This window comes from Squalius cephalus (genome assembly GCF_949319135.1).
Source record: "Squalius cephalus genome assembly, chromosome: 3".
Taxonomy (NCBI): domain Eukaryota; kingdom Metazoa; phylum Chordata; class Actinopteri; order Cypriniformes; family Leuciscidae; genus Squalius; species Squalius cephalus.
This window is the reverse complement of record NC_137124.1, coordinates 26639077-26663775: the sequence shown is the minus strand read 5'-3', so window position 1 is coordinate 26663775 and position 24699 is coordinate 26639077. Positions and strand designations below refer to the sequence as shown.

At 40.8% G+C, this 24699-nt stretch overlaps 1 protein-coding gene across 1 annotated transcript; it reads left to right on the top strand.

Annotated features, from left to right (window-relative positions):
* Nucleotides 1–13982: 13982 nt before the first annotated feature.
* Nucleotides 13983–21824, top strand: c1qtnf4 (C1q and TNF related 4). The gene is made up of 2 exons (XM_079866886.1): nt 13983–14204; nt 20101–21824. The coding sequence occupies exon 2, from the start codon at nt 20106–20108 to the stop codon at nt 21249–21251; it is 1146 nt and encodes a 381-aa protein (XP_079723012.1). The 5' UTR covers nt 13983–14204; nt 20101–20105; the 3' UTR covers nt 21252–21824.
* The last annotated feature ends 2875 nt before the right edge of the window (nt 21825–24699 follow it).

Here is a 24699-nt window from a genome sequence, read left to right as displayed (position 1 = left end):
TCTTTTTGGAACTGATTGATAGTAGGCCTCATTGATCTGAGTTTATGCACCTCAGTTTTATGGGGAAAATTATATGGGGAAAATTTACACCGTTCATCACACTGTGTAACCAGGAAGTTTGTTTTCAAATGCTTTTATTTTGTACAAAATGGAACAAAGTCACACTTGTGTTGTTCCCGGTCAAAAATGACCGGTCTACGAAAAAATAGCTTATAAATCTCTTGTTATGTTATATTATCACCAAATATTGGATATCATCTTTTAGTCAACTTTTCAATTAGGACAGGATTTGTATTTATTTTTAAAACTGATTGATCATAGGTTCTCTAAAAACTACATTTGGTTTCACCTGATACAAGCACACAATCTCAGAGTTGACTTTGTGATGCATAAATGTAGTTGCAAAAGATCAATGTGATTGCAAAAGATCCCAATGTGGATCTATGTGCAAACACTTAATTTTCTATAGAGTGGTGCAGTTATGACGTCACTTTATAGGCCAACCGGAAGTTAGCATCACGCTGGTTCCTTTGACGAAAACCCAATAGGATTTTCCCATAGGCTTTTGGATTATCGCTAAAAACAAGCTCTGTGATCAACAAAAGTTTATGATACTTGCACGTTTTGTCCATCAAGATAATTCACATCACAGATGAACAAAACCTTTATGAATTTTGAAGCCTAAATGCAGTTGCCAGAAGTAAAAAGCTAAAGCTAAAAACGAACTACACCACGGTCCCACGATTTCAACGTCACCAACACTTAGCTTTCGCCAACTCATCAGTTTTTATCTAAAAACATTTTCCCAGAACATTTGAGTTAGAAAATTGTGTAAGAGCACAATTATAACCATAACGGTGCTGTAAAAGTGGACTGAGCTAACCTTTTCGATGTGATGATGTTTAATTTCCCCAATTTAGCCACTTAGCAACCGCCTTTTTAAAGACACGTAACAGTTTAAAAAAATCACGAGTGCGGTAATATTGATGTATTTTATGTCTAGAATAAAACGTTAAAGTGTCTTGAGCTTGTGTTCACCTTAGACCTTATTTCAGCCATTTAACCAAAACCCATTGACTTTGGGACGATGGCAACGGAAGTGGTAAAATACTAACTGTGCGTTCACACTGCCGTCGGCCCTGCCAACGACGCCGTAGAAAGATTCGTGGACACTCTAACGTAGATCGAATGCTTGGTCTTTTTTTTAACTTTATTTAAAGGGGCCGCAAAGCAAACAAGCATGTTGATCGTTATTTGTGCAGACTGACCAAGAAGGGTATAAGTTAACCTCATGGAATCTTTTAAATGTGAAAGTAAGAAATTGATCAATGAAAAGAACTTAACAATTATAGTGACATATTTGCTAACGAAGTAAACCAATTAATAGCAATTTGTGTGGTGTGGCTTTTGTGTTCATGGTTAAGTGCTAATCTAATTTGCATTCCCGCTGAAAAACAAGCGTTCTAGCACAAAAATGTTGCTTATAAATAGTGTTGCGCGCCTTCTTATCAAATTCACATGATCAATCTCTCCTCTATTTTGCTTGGAAACTAATGTGGTCGAAACCAAAGTTTACAGGACTGCGTTGTCTGGAATCCTCTCAAACGGAGGACTTCTACATTCCGATTGGCCACCAAACCGCACTTCAACTTTCCTCGCTGCTCTCACCGTCCAGGCTCACCGCGCCACCATCGCCGGAGCTCGCCGCCAGCTCACATTGAAAATGAATGACTTCTGTCCACTTTGACGTTCTCGCCGGTGTGAACGCACAGAATTACTTCCGTGTTTTGGCCTACAAAGTGATGTCCTACCTGCACCACTCTATTGAGTACTCCTGCCCTGAGTGCAGCGATAGGGTGGGAGATGTGTAATTATGTTCGCTAATTATCATTAGAGGATGTTGAATTTTAACACAATATATAGTAAATTCACTTAGGCCTATCTTGCAATAAATGTGTCCAAACGTCTTGATCTTCTCTGCTTCAATTTCATTGGTTGAATCTGTAAACCAATCGTTTTTGAGTATGGAACAGTGTTGCCAGATTGGGCAGGTTCCCACCAAAGTGGGCTTCTTTTGATCGGGTTGGACTGGAGAAAAATGCATTGGGCGGGTGGACAAAAATTGGGCTGCTTTATAAAATAAAAAACAGCCCAAGCAGCTGCTTTTTAGCGCAATTTTCCTCCGGACAAAATTGCGATTGTTAACTCATGATTTCTGTTCTGTCTGTGCGCACCAATCTTGCACTTCTATCTACTCCTCAACCAGACCACCTAGAGACTTCGGGTTTTCGGCATTATGTTAAGAAGGTCTAATCTCGGGAACGCACAAAAAAAATCCAGGAAAAGATTTACTATCTCTTAGTGTTGTGATCCCATGACGTGAGAAAATTGCGCTAAAACACTCACTGAGTTTTTATTACTTGTTTTCCTTCGCTTTTATGTTTAGTCATGTTATTTAAATATATACGTAAATACCCTAACACAACCCTATTGGTTCAGTTTAACCAGTCATGGCCTTTGCTACGTCGTAGGCTCTGTGTAGCGCGTACCTTTTGGCATACCCTGACGTGCACCTCTCCAAAAATGTAACAACGCGTCAATTCTATGCGGACGCAAGCGCTGTGATTGGTCTGCTTGAACCTCTCCCTCAGGTTTCACATGCTCATTCTGCATGTGTAATTGCGCGTCAACGCGGACAATGACGCAGTATAAATGAAAACCAACGTGTTGCCTACAGCGTAGAGGCGACTGTTATAAGCTATAACATAACATAACTTCGCCAAAGTTATAAGCCATAATGAAGCCAAAATTACTTAAATGATGAGTAGCCTAATTGACATTTAGCATTCCTTGAACAGACAGCGCCTTGTTGCACGTTAATGTTTTTTTTCTTCCTTTTTTGGAAACGCACAGAGAAAAAAAAGTTTGTAACCGCTCACACACCTGTTTAGTTTTTCCTTTTGATTTGTCTGCTATTTAATGTGATACGTTTCTTTGCTCCTCTGGATTTGATGATGTTTCCTGGACTGATTCGGTTACCGCCCGGCTTTCGACTACGCTCCACTGTCTGCCATGTAGAACCCGGTTTTGTTCATTAAATGTTCTTTGCTTTTTATATTTGATTTATTATTCTTAAAAGAAATTTATATATTTTTTATTTAGTTTTTTCCTTTTTTTTTTCTTTTTCCCCAAAAGCATACTGTATAGGCTACCTAAGTAGATCGTAGAACCATGCCACCAATGATCTCTACAATCAACTTAGCTCAAGATGCTTTTGGAAAACGCAGCCCAGACCTGAATCAGCCTTTCGTGACATTTGAATTCTCCAGTGTAATGCGATCTCATGCACAGTAGAAACAGTTTTTGTAAAAATAGGCTAACGATTGCGTCATAACCACGCGAATTGGGGGGGACATGATCTGCCTATAAAAGACACTCGATTTCGCCATATATCGATTCAGATTTATCTCTTTCAGTGACGATCTACGGACCTCGCAGAACTGCTCAACTATACAACCCTTCACCTTCTTCGCCGTGAACAGCAGAGCCAAGCAGCAGAACAGCGAGCAAGCCAGCGGACCGTATCCAGATCTAGCATGCTCAATCAGCCAGCCGATCATCACAGCGAGCTGTCGCTCTCCGGTGAGTTGACTTAAGGTGGTATTTTTAAGGTGGAGAGCAATGGCGTTGATTCAAATGTCACGCCACGGCTATGGCAAATGCAGAGCCCCTCAGCATGACGAGGACAGACACAGCGAGTATGTCGCCTGCCTGGGAAAGGCCCACGCAGACGACGCTCTGACTGAGACGAGCTGCTCTCTCTGCGAGAGTATGCCGCTCTCATCTCTCCGCTCTTGGATCGCATTCTTCTAATAAACACAGCCATGAGCTCTCTGCATCCCAGTCAGAGGATCTCCTTCCTGGGTGCAGTTATAGACTCGGCTCAAATGAGGGCGTGGCTGTCAGACGAGCGCATTCTGGCTATTCAGCGACTCACAAGCTCGTTCAGAGTGGCGACCAAGCATCCCCTCAGAACCTTTCAGAGGATGCTAGGCCTCATGGCCTCTGCGTCATCAGTAGTTCTGCTGGGTATGCTTCAAATGCACCCCCTGCAGTACTGGCTGAAACCACTGGTTCCTCCCCAGGCATGGCGCTCAGGTCATCTTCATATCAGGGTCGACCACGGCTGCACCAGAGCCCTGGCCCCTTGGATAAAACCCAGCCTCTTCGAGTCAGGGGTAAGCTTGGGGACAGTCTCAAGAAGGATGTTGGTCATGACAGATGCCTCCAACACAGGTTGGGGTGCTCTGTGCGAGGGCAAAACGGCCTCTGGCTCTTGGACGAGCACAGAGGGACGGTTGTATATCAACTGCCTAGAAATACTGGTGGTTTTGCTGGCCTTCAAAACCTTCCTACCACACCTGGCAGGTCACCACATCCTGGTCCGGACAGAAAACACGACAGTGGTGTCCTATATAAACCAAAAAGGGCGAGCTCAGGTCAAGACGTCTGTACGAACTTGAGACAACTCTCACTGCCCAATATTTTTCTCGAAGGACAGGGATGTGCTGGCCCACGAATGGCCCAGCCTTCCCCTGTATGGTTTTCCTCCGGTCACGCTCCTCCCTCAGGTCAGGGAGGGCAGACACACAGTCCTACTTGTGGCCCCCCTCTGGCGGAACCAGCCTTGGTTCCCCCGAGTTGATTCAGCTGCTCACAGCAGCCCCGTGGCCAATACCCCTGAGGAAAGACCTTCTTTCCCAGGTGAAGAAGACAATTTGGCACCCCCGTCCCAAACTATGGGCCCTCCATGTGGAGTCTCTATGCTCTTAACACTAGAACTACCGGAATTCCATAACTACTAGAACGACCATAGCGGTCATTCTGACCGTTCATACTGTACTGAACGTCATTTTCGTCATGTAATATCTATTGTACATGTAAGCCTTCTCTTTTCCAATGAAGCTTTTAATTCCTGTCGTCATAGCCCTTAAACCAAGCACAAAAGAAAGATGGCCCCGACAGGTGCTGCCTCTATTTGAGGAACATTTTGCATCAAAATAATATTTTTTTTCACCGCACTCACCACGTGAATAGACACGTACAAAAGTTAGGAAACGTCAACGCTTCATACAGTTAGTACAGCTCTGTTTGTAAATAAGTTCAATAATCAATACAAAATCTAAAAATAAATGGATCTACAATGATAGGTAATGATAAACAGGACACACAATTTTAATTCAAATGAATGTGAAAATGTACACACACAAACAGGCTAAGAAAAAAACATGAACATTAGCTAAACAAGAAAACGAACTGCTTCAGAACGATTCGTTTCAGTGAACAAAAAATATTAACGAACAAAATCAGGTTAACTGCCCATTTGAACGGCGCAAACATACCGCATCATTGACGCTTACGCACATACCACACAGGTAAACACCGCCTTTCGCGTGCAGCTCCCACACACGTTGTGACATTTGATACATCTCCTTGGTTTTATTTTGTTTGCAGTTCCTCCAGTTGTATGGCTTTTGATTCCATGTGGTCGGAGTGAAGTTCACTCGCCAGTCGATGAAGTCCCTCTGCGAAACTTGCAATGTAGCGGACTTATGATATCTATAACGCGTGCGGTCAAAATGACCGTTATGGTAGTTCTAGGTAGAAATAGTCAGAACTGTTGTGTGATTTATGATTTTAATAAAATAACAGTGTCAGAATAAAATATACACATATTTAGGAAAAGTCAGAGTCCTACAGCCACATTTATTTTATTTTAACAAAGTTATTACATTGTAAAATTTAAAAACGGTCAAAATGACCGCCTTGGGAGTTCTAGTGTTAAATGGTCTGTGTTCTCCGGCTGGAGCTCAACCAGGAACCAGAACCCTACTTTATGTGAAGTATCTCTGGTACTTTAATTTCTCCAAGAGCTGCTGGATGTGGGCCATACCCCATCCATGCTCAAAGTCTACGTGGCAGCCATCGCAGCCTTCCATGCCCTAGTGGCCAGCCAGTCGATATGGAAAAGCGACATGATTGTCTGCTTCCTAAGGGGAGCAAGGAGGCTTAACCCTCCACGCCCCCCTAAAGTGTACTCCTGGGACCTATCAACGGCCCTCAGGTTCCTCAAAGGGCCTCCATTCGAGCCGTTACAATCAGCCGAATTAAAACTGCTCTTGCTCAAAACTGCATTACTGCTAGCCTTAGCATCAGTCAAGCAAGTGGAGGACCTACAAGTGCTCTCTGTCAGCGCTTCCTGTCTGGAGTTTGGTCCGGGCGACTCTAAAGTCATCCTCAAACCAAGACACGGCTACGTGCCCAAAGTGCTTTCAACCCCGTTCAAAGCATAGGTAATTACACTTTCTGCTCTTCCCACATCGGAAGACGAGCAACAGTTACACCTACTCTGCCCAGTTTGGGCTCTGAGAACTTATATGCAGTGCTCCGCCCAGTACAGACAGTCGGAGCAGCTCTTCCAAAAGGGCTTCCGGTCACGAAGCAAAGATTATCCCGATGGCTGGTGGACGCTATCGCTCTAGCATACGCTTCTAGGTGCCAAGAATGCACCACAGGCGTCAGAGCTCACTCCACTAAAGGCATGGCCTCCTCCTGGGCATGGTCTAGTGGAGTATCCATTGGCGATATATGCAGGGCGGCCAGCTGCTCCTCGCTGTCTACCTTCGCCAGATTTTATAACTTAGACATCCTTTCCGTATAATTGAGCCGGCCTCTGCACGAGCCAGGCCTTCTCATTAGGGTCTCTCCTTATCAAGGTGTCATGTCAGACTTAGGCCCTTGCTTTGGACCCTTGTTCAAGCATCCCAACTTGGGTCATAGAACATGTCGTTACACTTAACACAGCACGTCGTGATTGGATTGGTTCCCCATAGCGTATAGCTACGCAATATGACTGACCGTTCGAAAGGGAACGACTCGGTTACTAACGTAACCTTGGTTCCCTGAGATAAGAGAATGAGTATTGCGACGACGGCCGTGCTATGACGCACACGACTCGGCGTTCGTCGCTTCAGTCGATAAACCTGAATCTATGGCGAAATCGAGCATCTTTTACAGGCAGGCTCAGCTCGGCGTGATTTGCACCGATTGATTTGTGCAGTTACGCCGCTCTGCCATAGGTTCGTGCAGTTACCACTGATCAGCCAATAGGGTCCGAGTAGTCTCTGCACTGTTATGGCTGTGCAGTAGCACTGCATTATTATACAAAAGGCTTCAGTATTCAGAGAAAAAGGAGTTTTCCCCATAGCGTATCTACGCAATACTCCTTCCCTTATCTCAGGGAACCGAGGTTACGTTACTAACCGAGTCGTTTTTTCTTGTTAATAATGCGCACCGAACTGCTTAATGAACCGAGCCGCTCAGGGACGCTGAAAATTGTTATAACAACAAGTCGCACGCGTGCGCTTCATGAAACACAATGCTGATATATTTATATTTAAAATCACACTTAGCAATAAAGCAATTTCTATTTAATGTTGGTACATTGTGTATGTGTGTATCATTCATGAAACGTAAATTTAGCTGCAGCCAATATAGTGACTGCGTGACCCACCTCTTCCCAATCTGCGACCCACAGTTTGAAAACGTTACTCGAGTCACCCCCTATTGTTTCAAAGAATAGTACAATTATAATATAGCGTCAATTATAAACGCCTCGTCCATTTGGGGAGGTGCGCGCATAGTCAGCGGAGGCTCGCGCTGCGGAGCCAGGCGAAAGTATAAATGACTTAAGGGAGACCGTCAATCAATTTACCACGTCCCATTATGTTGGTAAAACGTGATGGCCCTCGAGGCCCTGTCCCAAATGGCACACTTCATATGCACTTTCGGTCTTGTGAACTAATGGCTGTCGCGTGCGTGTGTCCGTTAAGTTTTTTGTTGTTTTTTACAATAGTAATAGATCCCACTATAGGGAAGCATTCCTAAAGATTTGTTGTTGTTGTTGTTTTTTATAAACCACCAACTTACTGTAAATTAAACAGATGTGGTGTGATGGGAAATTTGAAAGTTGGCGAGATATCAGTATTTGCTCTTTCCATCAGAGAGCATTTGACATTTAATCACCATTATTACATCCATTTTTTCTTGTGTTTATACAAATCTTATTGAGACGGCTGTCCTCTTGATAGGTTGGTTTGCCATTTTCCTATAGAAATCCTCTTAATCAATAGAAAACCAATACACTGTTCTCAGATTCAAAATAATGAGTGATCTTGTCACTACTTATATTTAAAAAATTATTCTTGCACAAAAGTGGAGAAAACTACACTTAAATCCACTGTAGTATTTTGACACGTTTCATTAGAATTCACACACCATCTGACATGGGGTGTTTAGGTTGTGTGTTTAGATGATGTTTCATCAGAAGAGCACACAACAGAGTATGAGGCAAGTGTTTTGCACTGTGTGAAAAACATAATTCTGAAGAAATTTCAGAAAATGAAATTTTTTAATTACGTTGAGGTTACTTAAGGGTCACCATGTCCTACTGAATTAGGTGCCTACATCATAGCGTCTTCAGCAGAAACACTTTATGAATAGATTACATAAATTATGTCTTTCGAAAGGATAATTTTAAATTTTGCTGTGAAAATATTTTTTTTTTTCATTGTTTGAGCATAGTGATTTATTTTTTTTATTTTTTTTTAAATTTCAGAAACAGTTTTAGAATGCATGTAAGTCAGAGAATGTTTCTTTGTGAGAATTGAACGGTATGATTAGTCTATAAAATGAGATTCCGTGTGTTGTGCGAAAGAAAGGTACAGTTCCCTCTCCTGGCAGAGGGTGTGAAACAAATGCACGCGGGGGATGTATGAGGTGGTATGTGGCAGACTGCTGGTCTCTTAGCAACAGCACACATACAGGAGCGATGAGAGATGAATTCTCTCTTCAAAGTGATATATCTTACATTTACAGATGGGATGATATCATCTTAGATAGCGATATAATGTTGGTAGTAAAAGAGGGATTTCCTTGTCTAAACTCACATCACTCACAATGCTGAACAGCTGAACTAACCTAAGCCCAATATTATGAACAGCATCGGGAAATTTTTATCAAAAACAAAATATCCTCCACGTTTGAGTGATCCCTGTGTAATGATGTTGTGAAAGGGGGGGTACACACAAAAAATGTAATTTACTCACCTTTATGTCATTGCAAACCTGTATGACTTTCTTTCATCTGCGGAACATAAAAGAAGATATTTTGAAGAAAACCATGTCGTTTTGGGTACCATTGACTTCCACTGTATGGACATAAAAACAATTTTGAGACATTTCTCAAAATATTGTCTTTTATGTTCCACAAAAGAAAGAAATGAATACAGGTTTGGAATGACAGTAAATTATGTCAGGATTTTCATTTTTGGATGAACTATTCCTTTAAGTTTTTAATGAGTGTGCTGGTGAAAGGGACTCATTGTTATAGCATTATCCACTAGGCTGAATAATTGTACAAATTTCACATAATGATGGAATAATTATTCTTCCTATTAATAAGTGTGGAAAGAAACTGAGAAGCAGGATACTGTAGTTTTGATTTAATGCTTTGATTTGCAAATGTTTTAGAGTAATGAACAAATTACTGACAAAAATAGGTCAGACAATGAAAATGTGCACACAAAATTTCATGACCTATTTACTCTCATCTCACACCACAGATTTTATATACAAAGATCACATTCTCTTTTTCATTTGCTTCTCCTTAAATAGAGCAAATATCACAGAATATCATCCATGGTTCTCAATTATCCTCTGCCGTGTCTTTAGAAGCTCCTCCTAGACAACAGTGTGTTCCAGTTCATCCAATACTGTCCCTCTTCCTCCCCCATCTGCTCCTCAGGAGGTGAGAATGGGTTTGAGAAGTCCCCCTGGGGACTGGATAAGCTACCTCCCTCTCTCTCTGATCTTTTGCGCTCTCTTGCTCGCTCTCCCTCGGTCTCTCACTTTGTGGCAGATGGCGGTTTATCAGTGAGAACACCAGATCAAGACTCAAACAAATGCTCATAACAATCGTGAGTCCCCTAAGTCTCCTTCTCTATTAATTTCTCTTTGGCTAGGAAGCCATTGATTTGATTTTTTTGGAGGGCATTTTTTTTTAGTACTCCCCATGAACACATCAATAAGATTTCCTGGCCTAGTGGGAGGTGTGTCTTTGCTCTGATCTATAGCATCAGTTGTTCTGATTGTGAGATGTGAAGATACACATTTCTGTGAACAATCCAAATCATATTAAACACAATGAAAATAATCTATGTGAGTGTTTAATTCTCCATTATTGATTGCACTTTTATTTGTATTACTTTCCTTGTTATGCAACAATCACTACCACACAGAGACACATACAGCATTAATTCCAGACCTACATACATATTCCACAAAATGTAAACATAATTATACTAGCCGATGAAAACAAAACAAAAAAGGATTAAAAAGGGTTGCCAGACCCCATAAAACTTTCCAGAGGAGCCTTGGATATTATATTTAAGGTACTCAAGTTTGACATTACCTCTGTCATCCAGTGTTTGTGAGATGGTGGCATTGAATTTTTCCAACTGAGAAGAATCGGGCGTCTAGCCAATAATGTGGAGAAGGCTATGAGCTCTATCTGATTGGTTGTTAGCTGCATTTCTTCTTGCACTACACCTAAGATTGAGGTCAGAGGATTGGGATCAAGATCTTTGTTGCATATAAATCATAACGTTCTGAAAATGTCTGTCCAGAATTTTGTTAATCTAGGGCATCCCCAGAACATGTGACTCAGGTCTGCTAGTTCCAGACTACATCTGAGGCACGTTGCTGAGTCTGACCCTGGATACATTTTAGACAATTTGTTTCTAGACAGATGGAGCCTGTGAACCATCTCAAATTGCAAAAGCTTGTGTCTAATACATACACATTGATCCATATTTACTGGACCTTAGAAATATAAACAGTACCAGACTACACTGAAATAATGATCTTTTCATGAATTTTCATGTAAATAAGTGTGGCTGGATTTAGAGATTGTGCCTTCACAAAATGAATTCATATTCAGGTGCTCTATATAACCGGGGTTTTCAAACTAGGTTCTAGGGACACCCAAGGGGCCTTGCTTTATTAAATGGTGTATTGTTAAAAAGTATTCTAAAAGAGTTTTTTCTATTCTGCAACCTTCAACGTTTGTTCACAATTCCTTTAGTTAAAGATGTATAAATAGCCAAATAAAATAAATCAGTCAGAAAAATAACATTCCCCCTGACAGACACAGACAATTCCACACAGCTTAACAGAAACCATCCGACGAGGCACAAAACACTCAATAAGACACACAGTCACCCTGCTTGAAGTGATAAACTGATGGGGTGAGAAAGAAAGGGGGAGAGATAGAGATTGGGTGAGGTGAGAGTTTTGGTGGACTGTAGATTAAGTTTGAGGACATCTATTTATTCTATTTCTTTCTAGCTCGCTATCTCTGTCATTCCCTCTCTCTTTGAAGGTGTTATTTTAAGGAGATCGAGAAAAATGAGCATTGTCAGAGAGAGGATGGTGGGAAACTGGAGCTCAGGAAATTTGTTCCATCTAATCCCCGTAACTGGAGAGATCTGTCAAGGAAAATTCCCTCTCTGTCACTCACTCCCTACATGATACACAAACACAAATGCACAGACACATTTTTTGTCACGGATTGCTGCCTTGAGGTATGAGGTTTGGCACCTCTCCTTCCAGAGCAGCTTGTCATGGTCTGAGCGTGAAATTGAAGGGATGTATTACTGATTTCATGTTGCTCAGTTAACTTCCCCTGGCTGCCATGCTCATGTAGCACTGCTAGCTATGCTAATAAGCAAAACAACAGTTTGTGTTTTCCTCTTGATTAAACCGATTACAACTTGCTCTAGGAGTCACCTTGTGAACCAAAAGGTGGTGGGCCTACATAGCTCCTCATGACATTTTGTTTTGTGTAAGGTATTTTGTCCAGTGAGAAGCAGGAAGTCAAGTTATTTATTTTTGTACTTTATCAGCTTTAGAATTGTTATATGAATATCAAACTTTAACTTACAATGTAATAAAAAAAGAAATAATGTACAATAATAATAATATTATTTTTTATTTGACAATTTTAAGTAATAATACATTTAGTATTTTATTTTATTCAGTTTATGTATTATTCTTGTAAGCCCTGTGATAAAGAGCAATTATTAAGATCCTCAAGAATTATGAATGCCCCCCCCCCCCCCCCCAGTTTGTGTGTACTGGCACCGGCGCTATGGAAGTGCTTTGTGTTGTTTGCCTCAAATCTTCTGCACTCTTCCAAATCCACCTTCATATTTAACTTTAAGTAGTCCAGGGGGGAACTTAGAGCTCAACTTGAGTCAGCCGAATATCTTTCAAGGCCTGTATTCCAAAATGTGAGTTTGTCTTTGAGGGAGTGTCTGATCTAAAAAAAAACGCCATTCCTCAAAGCAGGGCATCAAAGACATCAGGCACTTAAGAAGTCTTGTTGAGTATTAAAGAGCTTTGCTTGGATTTGACCAAGAGATATTTACTGATTTAATTAAAACAAATCATTATGACAGTTTTGCATTATTGTCAGTGTAGCTCACAGATAAAACTGGATCAGAACTCTGCATTTGACAGCTAGAATGATATCGCTGTATAAACACCTGTTGCAGTGAAATAGTTCAATTAAGAGCTCAGACCAGGCAGCCATGATGTCCAAGGAGCTTTAAAGTGCCTGCGACTGAAGTTTAGAAAGGAGTCTTTCATCATAATAGCATTTCAGTTTAGTCTTCACGGATGGGTCCGCTTGTGGAGGGGTTTGAGCAACCTGTTTTCTTCAGATGCTCATTTCAAGCAGCACTGAGTCACAGGAGGAGAGAGAGAGAGAGAGAGAGAGAGAGAGAGAGAGAGAGAGAGAGAGAGAGAGAGAGAGAGAGAGAGAGAGAGAGAGAGAGAGAGAGAGAGAGAGAGAGAGAGAGAGAGAGAGAGAGAGAGAGAGAGAGAGAGAGAGAGAGAGAGAGAGAGAGAGAGAGAGAGAGAGAGAGAGAGAGAGAGAGAGAGAGAGAGAGAGAGAGAGAGAGAGAGAGAGAGAGAGAGCTCATCTCTCCACATGACCCATGCGAAAGTCATAGAAATCCTGCAAACTTGAGCGGCTTTTGCACTTTACAAGGGGACGATTCAATTTCACATCTGAATGAACAACTTCAAATCAATTACGCGAGAAGACCTTACTGTATAATAACTAAATATAGCTATTATTGTCCCAAATGCTCATCTTCCAGAAACTTGATACAAGCATTCATCATGGCAAACAATGAGAGAAGGCCAGAATGAATGTTATGGAAACAGATTAATCCGCTCAGTGCCAGAATGATCAGGATGGGGGGGGGAACTGGGAACAGGAACATAGACCCAGTCCATATGGTGCCTGCAGAGAGAGAGAAAGGAAGCAAGATAGATAGAGAGAGATATACAAACACAGAGACCAAAACAGATTGGTCATTTGTGTTTAAAGTAAAAAACAAAAAACAAATATATGATTGCAAACAATAAAAGTGGAATAGCTAACAAAATCAGTCTCTCATTCAGTGCAAAATGTCTCTCCTCAGGGACTCTGTGTGCTGTCTATGATTGTGTGCAGAGGTGTGAAATTACCACAATTGTTGTGTCAAAACTAAAGCCTGTGTGTATTGCAGTCTGCCATTGAACTTGGGTCTTGTGAGAAAATGCACATATGTAGGATTATTGAATCCATTCATTTTCATATTGAGTGAGTGCATGTAAATGCATGCATATTCACAAAATTAGATCCTAAGGGATCATTGTGTCCAGTTTGGCTTGCTCTTAGATGTTTGCTCATGCACACAGAGACAACACCCCCTGGAGTCTCCCTATTGATAGTCCTTCCAGAATGGCCGTTCATTTGTCTGCTCCAGAGCCCCCCAATCAGCTTGCAGCACCCCGATTGCTCTTAAATCCTCCAATGACTGTATTGGAGAGTGTGTGTGAGTGTGAGTGTGCGTGCATGAATGTGTGGGTGTGTGCTGCACCAGACATCAGCAGCAGGTTGAGAGCCGACACACAGAGGTAGCAAGAGAGAGAAGAAAAGAATAAAGGGAGAGAAAGAAAAAGAGAAAGAGACACTCTTTCATTCATTCCTCCGAGAGAACTTCAAGACCGCTTCCTGCAGATCCAAACGCACAGGTAAGGACAACAGCATGAGGATGTGGTCTCTCTTTATCTCTCTCTATCTTGTGATGCAGTGGCAATCGCACCCCACCGTTTTGTATTCGTCTTTTATCTGATCGGCGTAAACCCTCAATCAGAGGTGCGAACTTATACGATCGGTCTTGGACCTCTCTGTGCTGCAGTTGTCCTGGTTTGTCCCTGTCATTTTAGACCTATATGAGAGAAGGGGAACTGATTTACTGTGATGATGCTCTCTGATTCTATCGGATGCTGACGTTGCTATTGTTGAACACAGCAGAGAGCAGAGCCGCAACAGAGGTAAACCTTTGGCTGAACGCTTTGAAAACAGCACACGTGGGGTTGGTACTAACAAAGCCAGGTCATACGCTCTCTACGCTCATATCCACATCACCTCGGGACAGCGTGAGCGAGGGAGAGACAGAGAGAGGCTCTTTGTTGCTCATAGTGATCTGATACGGATCTGCACTGCCAGGGAGATATCCCCGAAGACACTAAAAACCCATTCAGCTTGCGCATATGTGTGTGTGCTGAATCAGAAACTGCCTGCTGTCCGGTCAAAGTGAATATTTACAGACAAACTCATTAAAATTGTATGAAATGACTTCTCAATAAATGTCGGTTTACCTATTTATAGATCTTAGCATGTAGGTTATGACAGAGGAAGGGAATTGCACGTTTCCATGGCAGAATTCAAACTGGAGCACATGCGCTTGTATTCACACCTTCAGTCAATACTGTTTTATTGTGCAAGAATCACTGTAAATGAAAACACTAATCAGCTTTAAATAATATCCACAGCATGTTTAATTGTATGTGTGGAGATTCAAAGCACACAGTCTGTAAGCATTATTGTGCTTACAACGATACATAATGTATACAGCATATGTATTTATTGACTAATTTCTTAGCTCTATAAAATTACTGTAAATATTTTCAACCTTCTCAAGTCTTCAAGTGTGCTGTATTTGTTTTAGGTGGTGTTAAGGAGAGTGAGTGAATTATTATTATTTTTTGCTTGTGGCATTGAGATGAATTACAGGATCATAGTCTTAGTGAGAGGCATTATTATTTATATGTTTTTTAACGATATGCTGTGCATGATGTATTTCATCCTAGTCTAACAGAAGAGGTGTTGTGTTTGGCAGCAGGTTGTTTGTATGCTGGGCCATTACCCATGTCACAGATAACAGATTACATACACACAAATAGAGCAGCAGGGGAGCCGCGCCATTACCCAACTTTATTCATCTTGACTGCTGCAGATCACACCGTGAAATATTGAAGCATGAAAAATATTCACATTGATAGTAGTTTAATTTACAACCACTTATTAGTCTAATGGAATGCTACAAATGTGGAGAATGACTGATACTGTCTATCGCTGGGAGTTTCGTGAGACGCCAGCTGTCGGGTTGAGCCCCTCATTACGTTGTGACTGTCATCGTCCCAATATTTAAATGGTTCCTCGCTTGTCTTTATCTCTCTCCTGTTCTATTTTTGTTGTTGACTCATAAAACCGTATATCCTTTTCTTTTTCCCTGTCATCTCCTGCACCTATATCCAACACGCCTGTAGACTGCTGTATTTTGTCTGCTTGTGTTTGAGATTTAGAGTGTGCTGTCAGAATAGAGGGTGTGTGTGTGTGTGTGTGTGTGTGCGGTTTTGGCTGAATGGTTCAGTGGAAGTGGCATTATCAGAGTGTGGTACCAAAGGCTGTTAGGGAAAGGGAGAGAGAAAGAGAGAGGAGATAACTGGGCCCTGGAGCACACGCTCACAGGCGCTGTGCTCTTCAGTGTATGCCGATACTCCACAGACCTTCATTAAACACCACAGTCGTGTCACACACACTGCCCTTCACTTGCTGAGTGGAGTTTCGCAAGCAAACTGAGGCCAAGTGTGTCCACTCCTCTTTACCTGCGATCACATTTTGCTTTGAATCACTTTAGTGCTCCTGTTTATGGATGTTAGTGTTCCCTGTGAAAAGAGCAACTGTATCCACTGGCTGGATTATCAATAATGTATTGCCTCTCTCAGCAATAGCTTTGTGAATACTACAGGCCAGTATCAGTCCATAGAGAACATCCATTGATGTCTGTGTGTATATTTACAAATTAGTGCTGTAGTGCAATCTCTGTGACGTAAGGTGGGTATTTACACTTGGTCACTGCATGTGTTTTAAGCCGCAGAATTTGCTAGTTTTTCTTCTCTATTGTGGCATATATCTGTAAAAATGGATTCTTGAATGAGAATTGAGGAATTGATTTTGTCCATCAGTAATTGATTGGATCATTGTCATTTGCTAATAGCTGCGATCTCATGTGAGTAATGGGTTGCTGGAGGGGAAGGATTTTTACATAAGTGCTCACGTCATCAGGGAAAAGAGATGTCTTTGTGAGGGAGAAGTTCATGTTTTTGATTAAAGATAGTCACATTCATTTTAAAAAAATGATGTGCATGTATAAATCGTTTAGTAAAAACAGTCAGTTTCAATTTCATGGTGACTTCAAAATAGCTAAAGAAAGATGTCTGGGGCCGTATTCACAAAGCATTTTATCTTACCACTAGGAGTACTCCTAAATCGCACTAAAATATTTTAGCTAGGAGTTTTCTCTTAAAAGTTATTCACAACGCCTTTCAGACCTACTCTTAGTAAAGAAAAATGACAACTCCTAAACTAAGAGTTTGTCTTCGTTGCTATGGATGACGTCATTACTCATGCACAAGCTTGACTGAAGTGACCACCTTGATTGGCTGATGATTGTAACGCGGGAATGATTCCAAACACCGCCCCTACGATGATGAGTGACAGGTGACAGGTCTGAGAATGCGTGCGCTACACAAGTAGTGCGAAGGACGGAAGATGATGAATAACTGAATAAATAGCCTAAATGAATAAAGAGTAAGGCAAAACAAATAGCCTAGTAGCCTAATGAAACATATGGATGTATGCAATATCTTTGCAACATTATTGAATTAATCTGTCACTAAATGCCTCTGCCTACGTTTGCAAAGAGAAGAACATTTTAATTTGATTCACAATGAAACGTTACAAATAGTTTACATGCAATGAGTAGCCTAGTTTTGGTTGTTGTTGGTGGCGTTATTGCATCCCTAGTTATGCCTACAATGCAAAATTGTTCCCTCGCGATTGGAAGCTCCTGTAGCCGCCGCATACACATTTCAAAACATCGCAACATGAAATGCCACAAAAAGCGGTTTGCGAATAGGTCTTAGTGAGTTAGGAGTCCTCTCGACTTCTTTTAAGCTGTCCCAGGCTTAGGTGCTACTTTTAGGGCTAAAATGCTTCGTGAATTACTCTTAGTCAAAAAAATTAGGAGTCCTAAAGTTACGAGTGACACGCCCATTATTTTTAGGAGTTGCTCCTAAATTCGCCAGTTAGGAGCTACTTTTAGCCTTAAAATTCTTTGTGAATACGGCCCCAGATCATTAAAATACCAAGCATAGAAAGAAAGCATTTGGATATATACAAAATGCAATTCAGCTAACTGTAAATGCTTCTTGTTTTTCAGGCCACGTATGTACACACTCCTCGTGTACAATTGACGTCAGCATTGACCAGGCCTGTTCACACCAACACATAAATTCTGTTCGATTTTTCCATGCGATATGTCTGTTCAGACAAATGCATTAAAAAACTGCAGACGGTCTGAATGAAAATGCAAAATTACTTTCACGAGTTCACTCTTACAAATAATTAGATAGAGTAAAGCTTTATGCGTATTTGGCGTGCTGTCCGGGGGGATTTGGAATTTAGCCCGAACCCAGAGTACAATACAATTATACATTATACAATTTCATTATACAATTTTATATGATTTATTTGAAAGATTTACAAGAGCAGTTTCATGTCTATTCTTGTATTGTTTAACTGGTTGGGGGTTGATATGGGATTTAGAAAGTAATTAGTAATAAGTAATGCAATACTTTTTTAGAGAGAGTAATTAGTACAGTAATCTAATTACACTGTTAAAGATGTAATTATTTGCTAATCAAGACCCAAGTGTTAATTAATAAACCTGCAAGTAGTTGACCTGCATAGGTTGTTTTACATTATTATTGTTATTTTACAATTACATTTTAAACTCAAGTTAACAAAGCATAACCAGCTGAAAACGGGGTTGGACCTGGAAGTGGTCATGTTTCACATAAGCCAAACAAAATCATACAAATAGTATTTGTACACAAGCAAAAATAGGGGGGAATCTTGACATGCAATAAAATTTTGTTCTCAGCTGTTGCATACAGACATTTTTTTTTTTTTTTTGCTTCACTGAGCTGAAGGGTTTACTCCTTGTGTTCTCAAAGGACATTGCAGTTCAGCATTCGGTGAGAAAAAAGGTGTAGCTGAAAACATAAGAAAGGCATTGACAAATATTGATGTCTCCCTCCCCTGTGTTCAGATTGTTAGGGCATGAAAGCATCACTCAGCCAAAAATAGAGATCAAACAAGAGGAGGAAATTTTTTTTGTTGTTGTTAATTTTATTTAGTTGTTGTTACTTAACCCGCCAGCAAATTTAATATCCTGTAACTAATTGTTTTTAGGGCTGCTTAGACAATATTTTTGGAAAATCTTAACATAACCACATACACATGCTGATTTACTCATGCGTTTCATTTGAATATTCTTAAACTGTTCAAATACCAAACAGAAAGCGGGCACTCTATTTTTATCATGGCTTAGCTCAGTGTTCCATCCGTGAAACAGAAGTCCAACTTCTCTGGCATCTCAGGAGATCTCATTAAGAGCAAAAACCTCTTTGCATTTTTATTCATATTTCGATGTGGCAGAGGTATGATGAGCTCCATCCATCATCAAATCAAACAGAAACGGCTGCTTTAAGGTTTCATGTCCTAATTCATGCAGGAGGCACCGCCAACAGTATAATCTGTGTCTTGTTAAAGTCTGTTAAAAAGAATGAAATATGGAGATATAGCATTGGAGATTGTGGGGGATGGTTGTTCCAGTAAAACAGGGAAAGAGGCAGTCTGGCTGTATTGCTAATGGATCTCTGGGACACTGTTGGACTTGTTTCACAGAGGGAGAAACGTTATGAAGGCTATTTAACTGCAGTGTTTAGACCCAATAGTCACAAGGTGTCCTGCAATGTCCCATATACAGACACCCCTCTCTCTCCCCTCAGGCACACGCTCTTATGGGCTCTTATGGAATGGTGGGCTGGCGGTATCTGCGTCACAATATGAGGTGCTTAATGCAGCCTAAACTCCTTTTTTTTTTTTGCTTTGCAGTTTATGTGCATATCTATAACAACCACTATCCCCCCCCCCCCCCCCCTCTTAGCATTTAATATGAATCATTTGATGAATCACAACAAATGGGGTTTAAATAAAATTTAAATAAAAATGCTTCAGAAATCCAATTTAATACCCACATGTGTTTGTAGTCTTCTTGTAACGTTCGCCATGATATGAGACGCACTATTAGATGGGGTGAAAATTTGCAATGGGATTTGGGGTTGGGACCCCTGAAAGCTGTGCAGAAATGATCTGAAATTTCAGTCACAATGTTCTGTCACCTCCAGTGTTCTGCTGATCCAGAGTGTGTCTTATTACTGCTTATCTCAGGGGAAAATAAATGGAGAGGGTCTGATAATACAGCTCTCATCCTGCTGTATCTACTGAAGGCACTGATCTCTTCTGTTTTGATCCCACCTCCCGCTGGCACTTGTATGCATAATGATTGCTCTTTTTTTGAGCTGGTGTGTTGGTAACGAGCAGCAGCTATCATTTACAAGCTTAACTGAATGTGATCATTTAAATAAGAGTGTTCAGCCTTTTTTGTTTATGTTAACGGCTTCAGTTAATGATAATTAACAGAGCTTTTTTTATTATTCTTTGCTCCCTCTGCAGTTACAATGCTGCCTGGTACCAGGCCCCTGCTGCTGTGTGTGCTGTGTCATGTGACCACCACATGGGCATTTGCCCGCATGTCTGACGCCGTGGAGCTGCGGTCTGCGTTCTCTGTGGCACGTACCAGCAGTATGGAGGGAGGGCCGAAGATGGTCATCACCTTTGACAAGGTGTACGTCAACATCGGTGGCGATTTCGATCCAAAGGCCGGCTTGTTCCGCTGCAGGATTCCGGGTGCATACTATTTTTCTTTCACAGTGGGGAAGTTCCCACGGCGAGACCTGTCGGTCATGCTGATGAAGAACCGCAATGAGGTTCAGGCGATCGTGTACGACGAGAACGCCGGAGAAGAGCGGAAAGTGCAGAGCCAGAGCGCCATGCTGCAGCTTGATTTCGGAGACACTGTCTGGCTTCGTCTTCATGGAGACCCTCGCTACGCTATCTACAGCAACACTGGTCATTACACCACCTTCAACGGTTACCTGATCTACCCTGATGTGTATGGCTACCAAGAGCCCACTCACAAAGTCCATGACAGTGAACGTCAACCACCGAAAATCAGTGATCACTTACTGTCTGAGCACGAAAATACAATTACCAAAGACACTGGTGTGAGTATGAAAGAAGAGAGAAGGGATGAAGAGATAAAAGAGGAGGACGTGAGAAATGGAGAGGAGGAAGACGACGACCAGAGGTCTGCATTCTCAGTCGGCCGCACTCAGAGTATTGTGGGAGTGGATCAAGGATACCCTGAGCACCATCCCATCATCTTTGACACTGAGTTTGTCAACATCGGCAACGACTTCAACTTAAGCTCTGGTATATTCAAATGCAGTGTACCAGGAGCCTATTACTTCTCCTTCAATGCTGGCAAGCTGCCCCATAAGACCCTGTCAGTGAAGCTGATGAAGAACCATTTGGAGGTACAGACCATGATCTACGATGACAGCGACACTGAGAAGGCCCTGCAGAGCCAGAGTCTGATGTTGTCACTGCAGGATGGAGACACTGTCTGGCTCTACAGCCACCAGAGGGATGGGTTTGGTGCTTACAGTAATCACGCCAAGTATATCACTTTCACTGGCTTCCTAGTGTATCCTGAGCTCCACCAAAGCTCTCCTCCTCCGCAGAAACAGGAGAAGGCATTGTAGGCCAGTCAAGTAGCCAGTCTGTCTGTGGGTCTTTAGGATGGGTACGATTTTGGAGGAGCGCTTGTGTGGAAAAAGTGTGAGTTCCCCACACACAAACTTCTACACTCTAGAGACTGTCTGTCATCACTCCTGTGGTTTGCTTCTTCAGTTTCCTTATTACTAAATCTCTCAAGCTCTTGTTTTTATTCTGTTTATCTACTTTATGAAAAAATTACTAAGTCAAGCAAGCAGCACCTTTAACACATTGGTTAAACAAGGCCTCTACTCAGCATCCCTAAAGTCGGCATGAAACGGAAATTGTGATCTTCTATTCTTCTCTATTGTCCATTGGGAATTTATTGGAACGTTGGATTGTTATTGTTTGCAAATTGAGCAACCTCATGTGAGTGACAGGTTGCTGGATTATTTCCCAGCCGGAGCGCTGGAGCGTACATTATCAGAGATGTCGTTGGGAGGGGGGCGTTAATGTTCTTGGTGAAATATTACGAGGACACAAACATTTAAAAAAATTATTTGCACAGATAAATCACATAATAAAGACTGCAACATTCCATGGAAAAATAAGAATTGTCAATTTTGAAAAAATCGAACATGTCACTTTTAAATTAATATCAATCATTTGTAAAATGAAAAAATATATATTAAAAATTAAAACAAAAATAATAATAATAAAAGATATGAATGAATATAAAAAAATCTGAGATTCTTAGAACTAAAGCACTTATCTCTGCAGAGGCAATTCATTATATAGCTCCAACTCAAAACTGTGTTTCATACTCTCTCAAATTGAACAATTATTAAATGCATGTATTTTTCAAATAAGAAACAGTGTTGTCTTTGAAGCTTTTGCACGAAAGATTTGCACGAGAGCTCTATCTTCTGCGTATTCATGAATTATTTCCAGTGTAAAATCAGTGTTCATGACACACACACACACACACACACACACACACACAAACAGTGATGACGACATTTGTAAATCATAAATAAATCATAATTCATATATTCAGTCAATAATCAGTCTGGTTTTGGAACAGCACTTCGCTACACATTTAAACTGAGTATCGCGTCTGTAACTGCTGAATGCAAGCTCACAGCTTCTAAAGGAACAAAGAATTGTATTCACTGCCAAAAACATTTACTGTACACCAACTGATACTAATGATTTTGGAAAATTATTCAACAAATATTGATGTTTATACTTTGGGGGAAATTTTTTATCAAAGATATTGATCCGTTTATATAATTCTTCTGGTTTATTCTGTTGTGTGTATACGGCCATAAAGATTTATTTAGGTGACAAAGTATATGTATGAAGTGCACAATTCCAAAATGTAAATACTTTTGTGTTTTTTTTATCCATTTCTATATTAAGTGAATGTTTGCATTTCTAATTCTGTGCCTGGTCTTATGTACTTTTCTGTATGGGTTTAATCCAGCAAATAAACTCTGTGAATGAATGCTGGATAAGCTTTTCAGTGTTTGTGCAGTATGAGCTACTTTGTTAAGTACCGTAACGGTGGTTTCAGTGTACACTGGATTCTTATTGTGGAAGAAGCCAGTCCTCAGAAGCAAGCCAAATAAAAACTCTGAATGTAAACTCTTTTGTCTTGCATTTTTTAGTAGTGTCAAGATTTAACATCTACAGTGTTGTCACTCCTACCAATTCTATGATGATGTGTCACCTCCATGTGATGTGTCAATATCAAGTGTTTGATATTCAAATATCCTTAAAATTAGTCAAATCTGAATCAAGTAGATATAAATGACATAAAATCCCAGCTGAAACACATTTTATTTCAACAATTTATACCAGTTGAGATACTTAATTATCTTAAGCAATAACAAAGCACACATTTGTGTTCTTTTTGAATCCACATGAGCTTGATTTCACCATGAATGTCACAGCCTTTGTGAGGTCTCAGAACTAAAATAGCAGATCCAGATTAGTTTTCTGTCATGAGGATCAAGGAGATGCCTGGGGAAGTTTAAGATGAATTTGTCTGATTAAAGAGAAAAAGTCTGAAAGTGAAGCTCTGTGTTTGGTGCATGCCATATACAGCGACACCCAGATAATAACTTTTGTATCATTATGGTGGTGGAATAACATACATCAAAAACAATGAAGGAATGGCTTGGGAGAAAAGAGGGTTTGTATTATAGAATGACCCTGTCAGTGACCAGACTTAAAATGATAAAAATCAAAAACCTGAGTGCACTATAATTATGAAGACGTTTAAAAAAAAACTACATGTGTGGAGTAAAAACTTCCCCCTGGAACTCACTGTTTGCAAGGTTGCTGCCTTATGTTACACTACTTTAAAAGACATTTTTCCACATTAATCTACAATCCATACACCATAATGACAAGCAAAAAACAGATTTATGACAACTTTAAAAAACTGAAACAAGTACATTGCACAAGTATTCAAACCCTTTACTCAGTAGTTAAAGCACCTTTACAGCCCTTAAAGTATTTTGGGGTATAATGTGACAAGCTTGGCTCATCTGCATTTGGCAATGTTCTGCTATTCTTCTCCTTAGATCTGTCAGGTTGGATGGCGACCATCGGTGGACAGACATTGACAGGTTTCTCCAGAGATGTTCGATTGGGTTCAAGCCCAGGCTCTGGCAGGGCCACTCAAGGACATTCACAGAGTTGTCCATAAACCACTCTTGCATTGTCTTAGCTGTGTGCTTATGGGGGTCATTGTCCTGTTGGAAGGTGAACTTTCTGCCCAGTCTGAGGTTCTGAACGCTCTGGACTAGGATTTTATTAAGGCTAAGACTGTATTTTGCTGCAAAGTGGGGAGAGGCTTGAGTCTGGACACTCTTCCATAAAGCCCGGATTGGTGGTGTTGCCGTGATGTTTGTCCTTCTGTAAATTTCTCTCTCATTTCCATCATGGAGCTCAACCAGAGTGACCATCATCAGCTTCCCGGTGACCACTCTAACCAAGCCCCTTCTCCATCGATTGCTCAGTTTAGCCAGGAGGCCAGCTCTAGGAAGAGTCCTGGTTGTTCTAGACTTCTTCCATTAAAGATTATGGAGGCTACATGCTTCTGTGAACATTAAAAAATGTCTATACTATCCTGTCTCTAAGCTCTACAGACAGTTCCTTTGACCTTTTTCTTTGATATGCATTTTCAGCTGTTAGACCTTGTACCGTTCCATTGAATTTGCCACAGGTTAACTCCACTCGAAGTGTATTAACCTCTACAAGCGAAATTGGAATGTGCCTGAGGTTAAATTTCAAGTGTCCCAGAAAAGAGTATACTACAATTATGTAATTATTTACGTTCTTCCTTTTTTAATAAATGTGCAGTTATCAAAAATATGTTGTTTTTTTTGCTTTGTCATTATGGTGTATGTATGGAGTGTAGATTAATGTGGGGGAAAAAAGTATTTTAAAGTAGTTTAACTTAAGGCAACAACATAACAAAATGTA

Coding starts and splice junctions, on each gene's coding strand:
- c1qtnf4 (XM_079866886.1), top strand. CDS start 20,106: ATGCTGCCTGGTACCAGGCCCCTGCTGCTGTGTGTGCTGTGTCATGTG.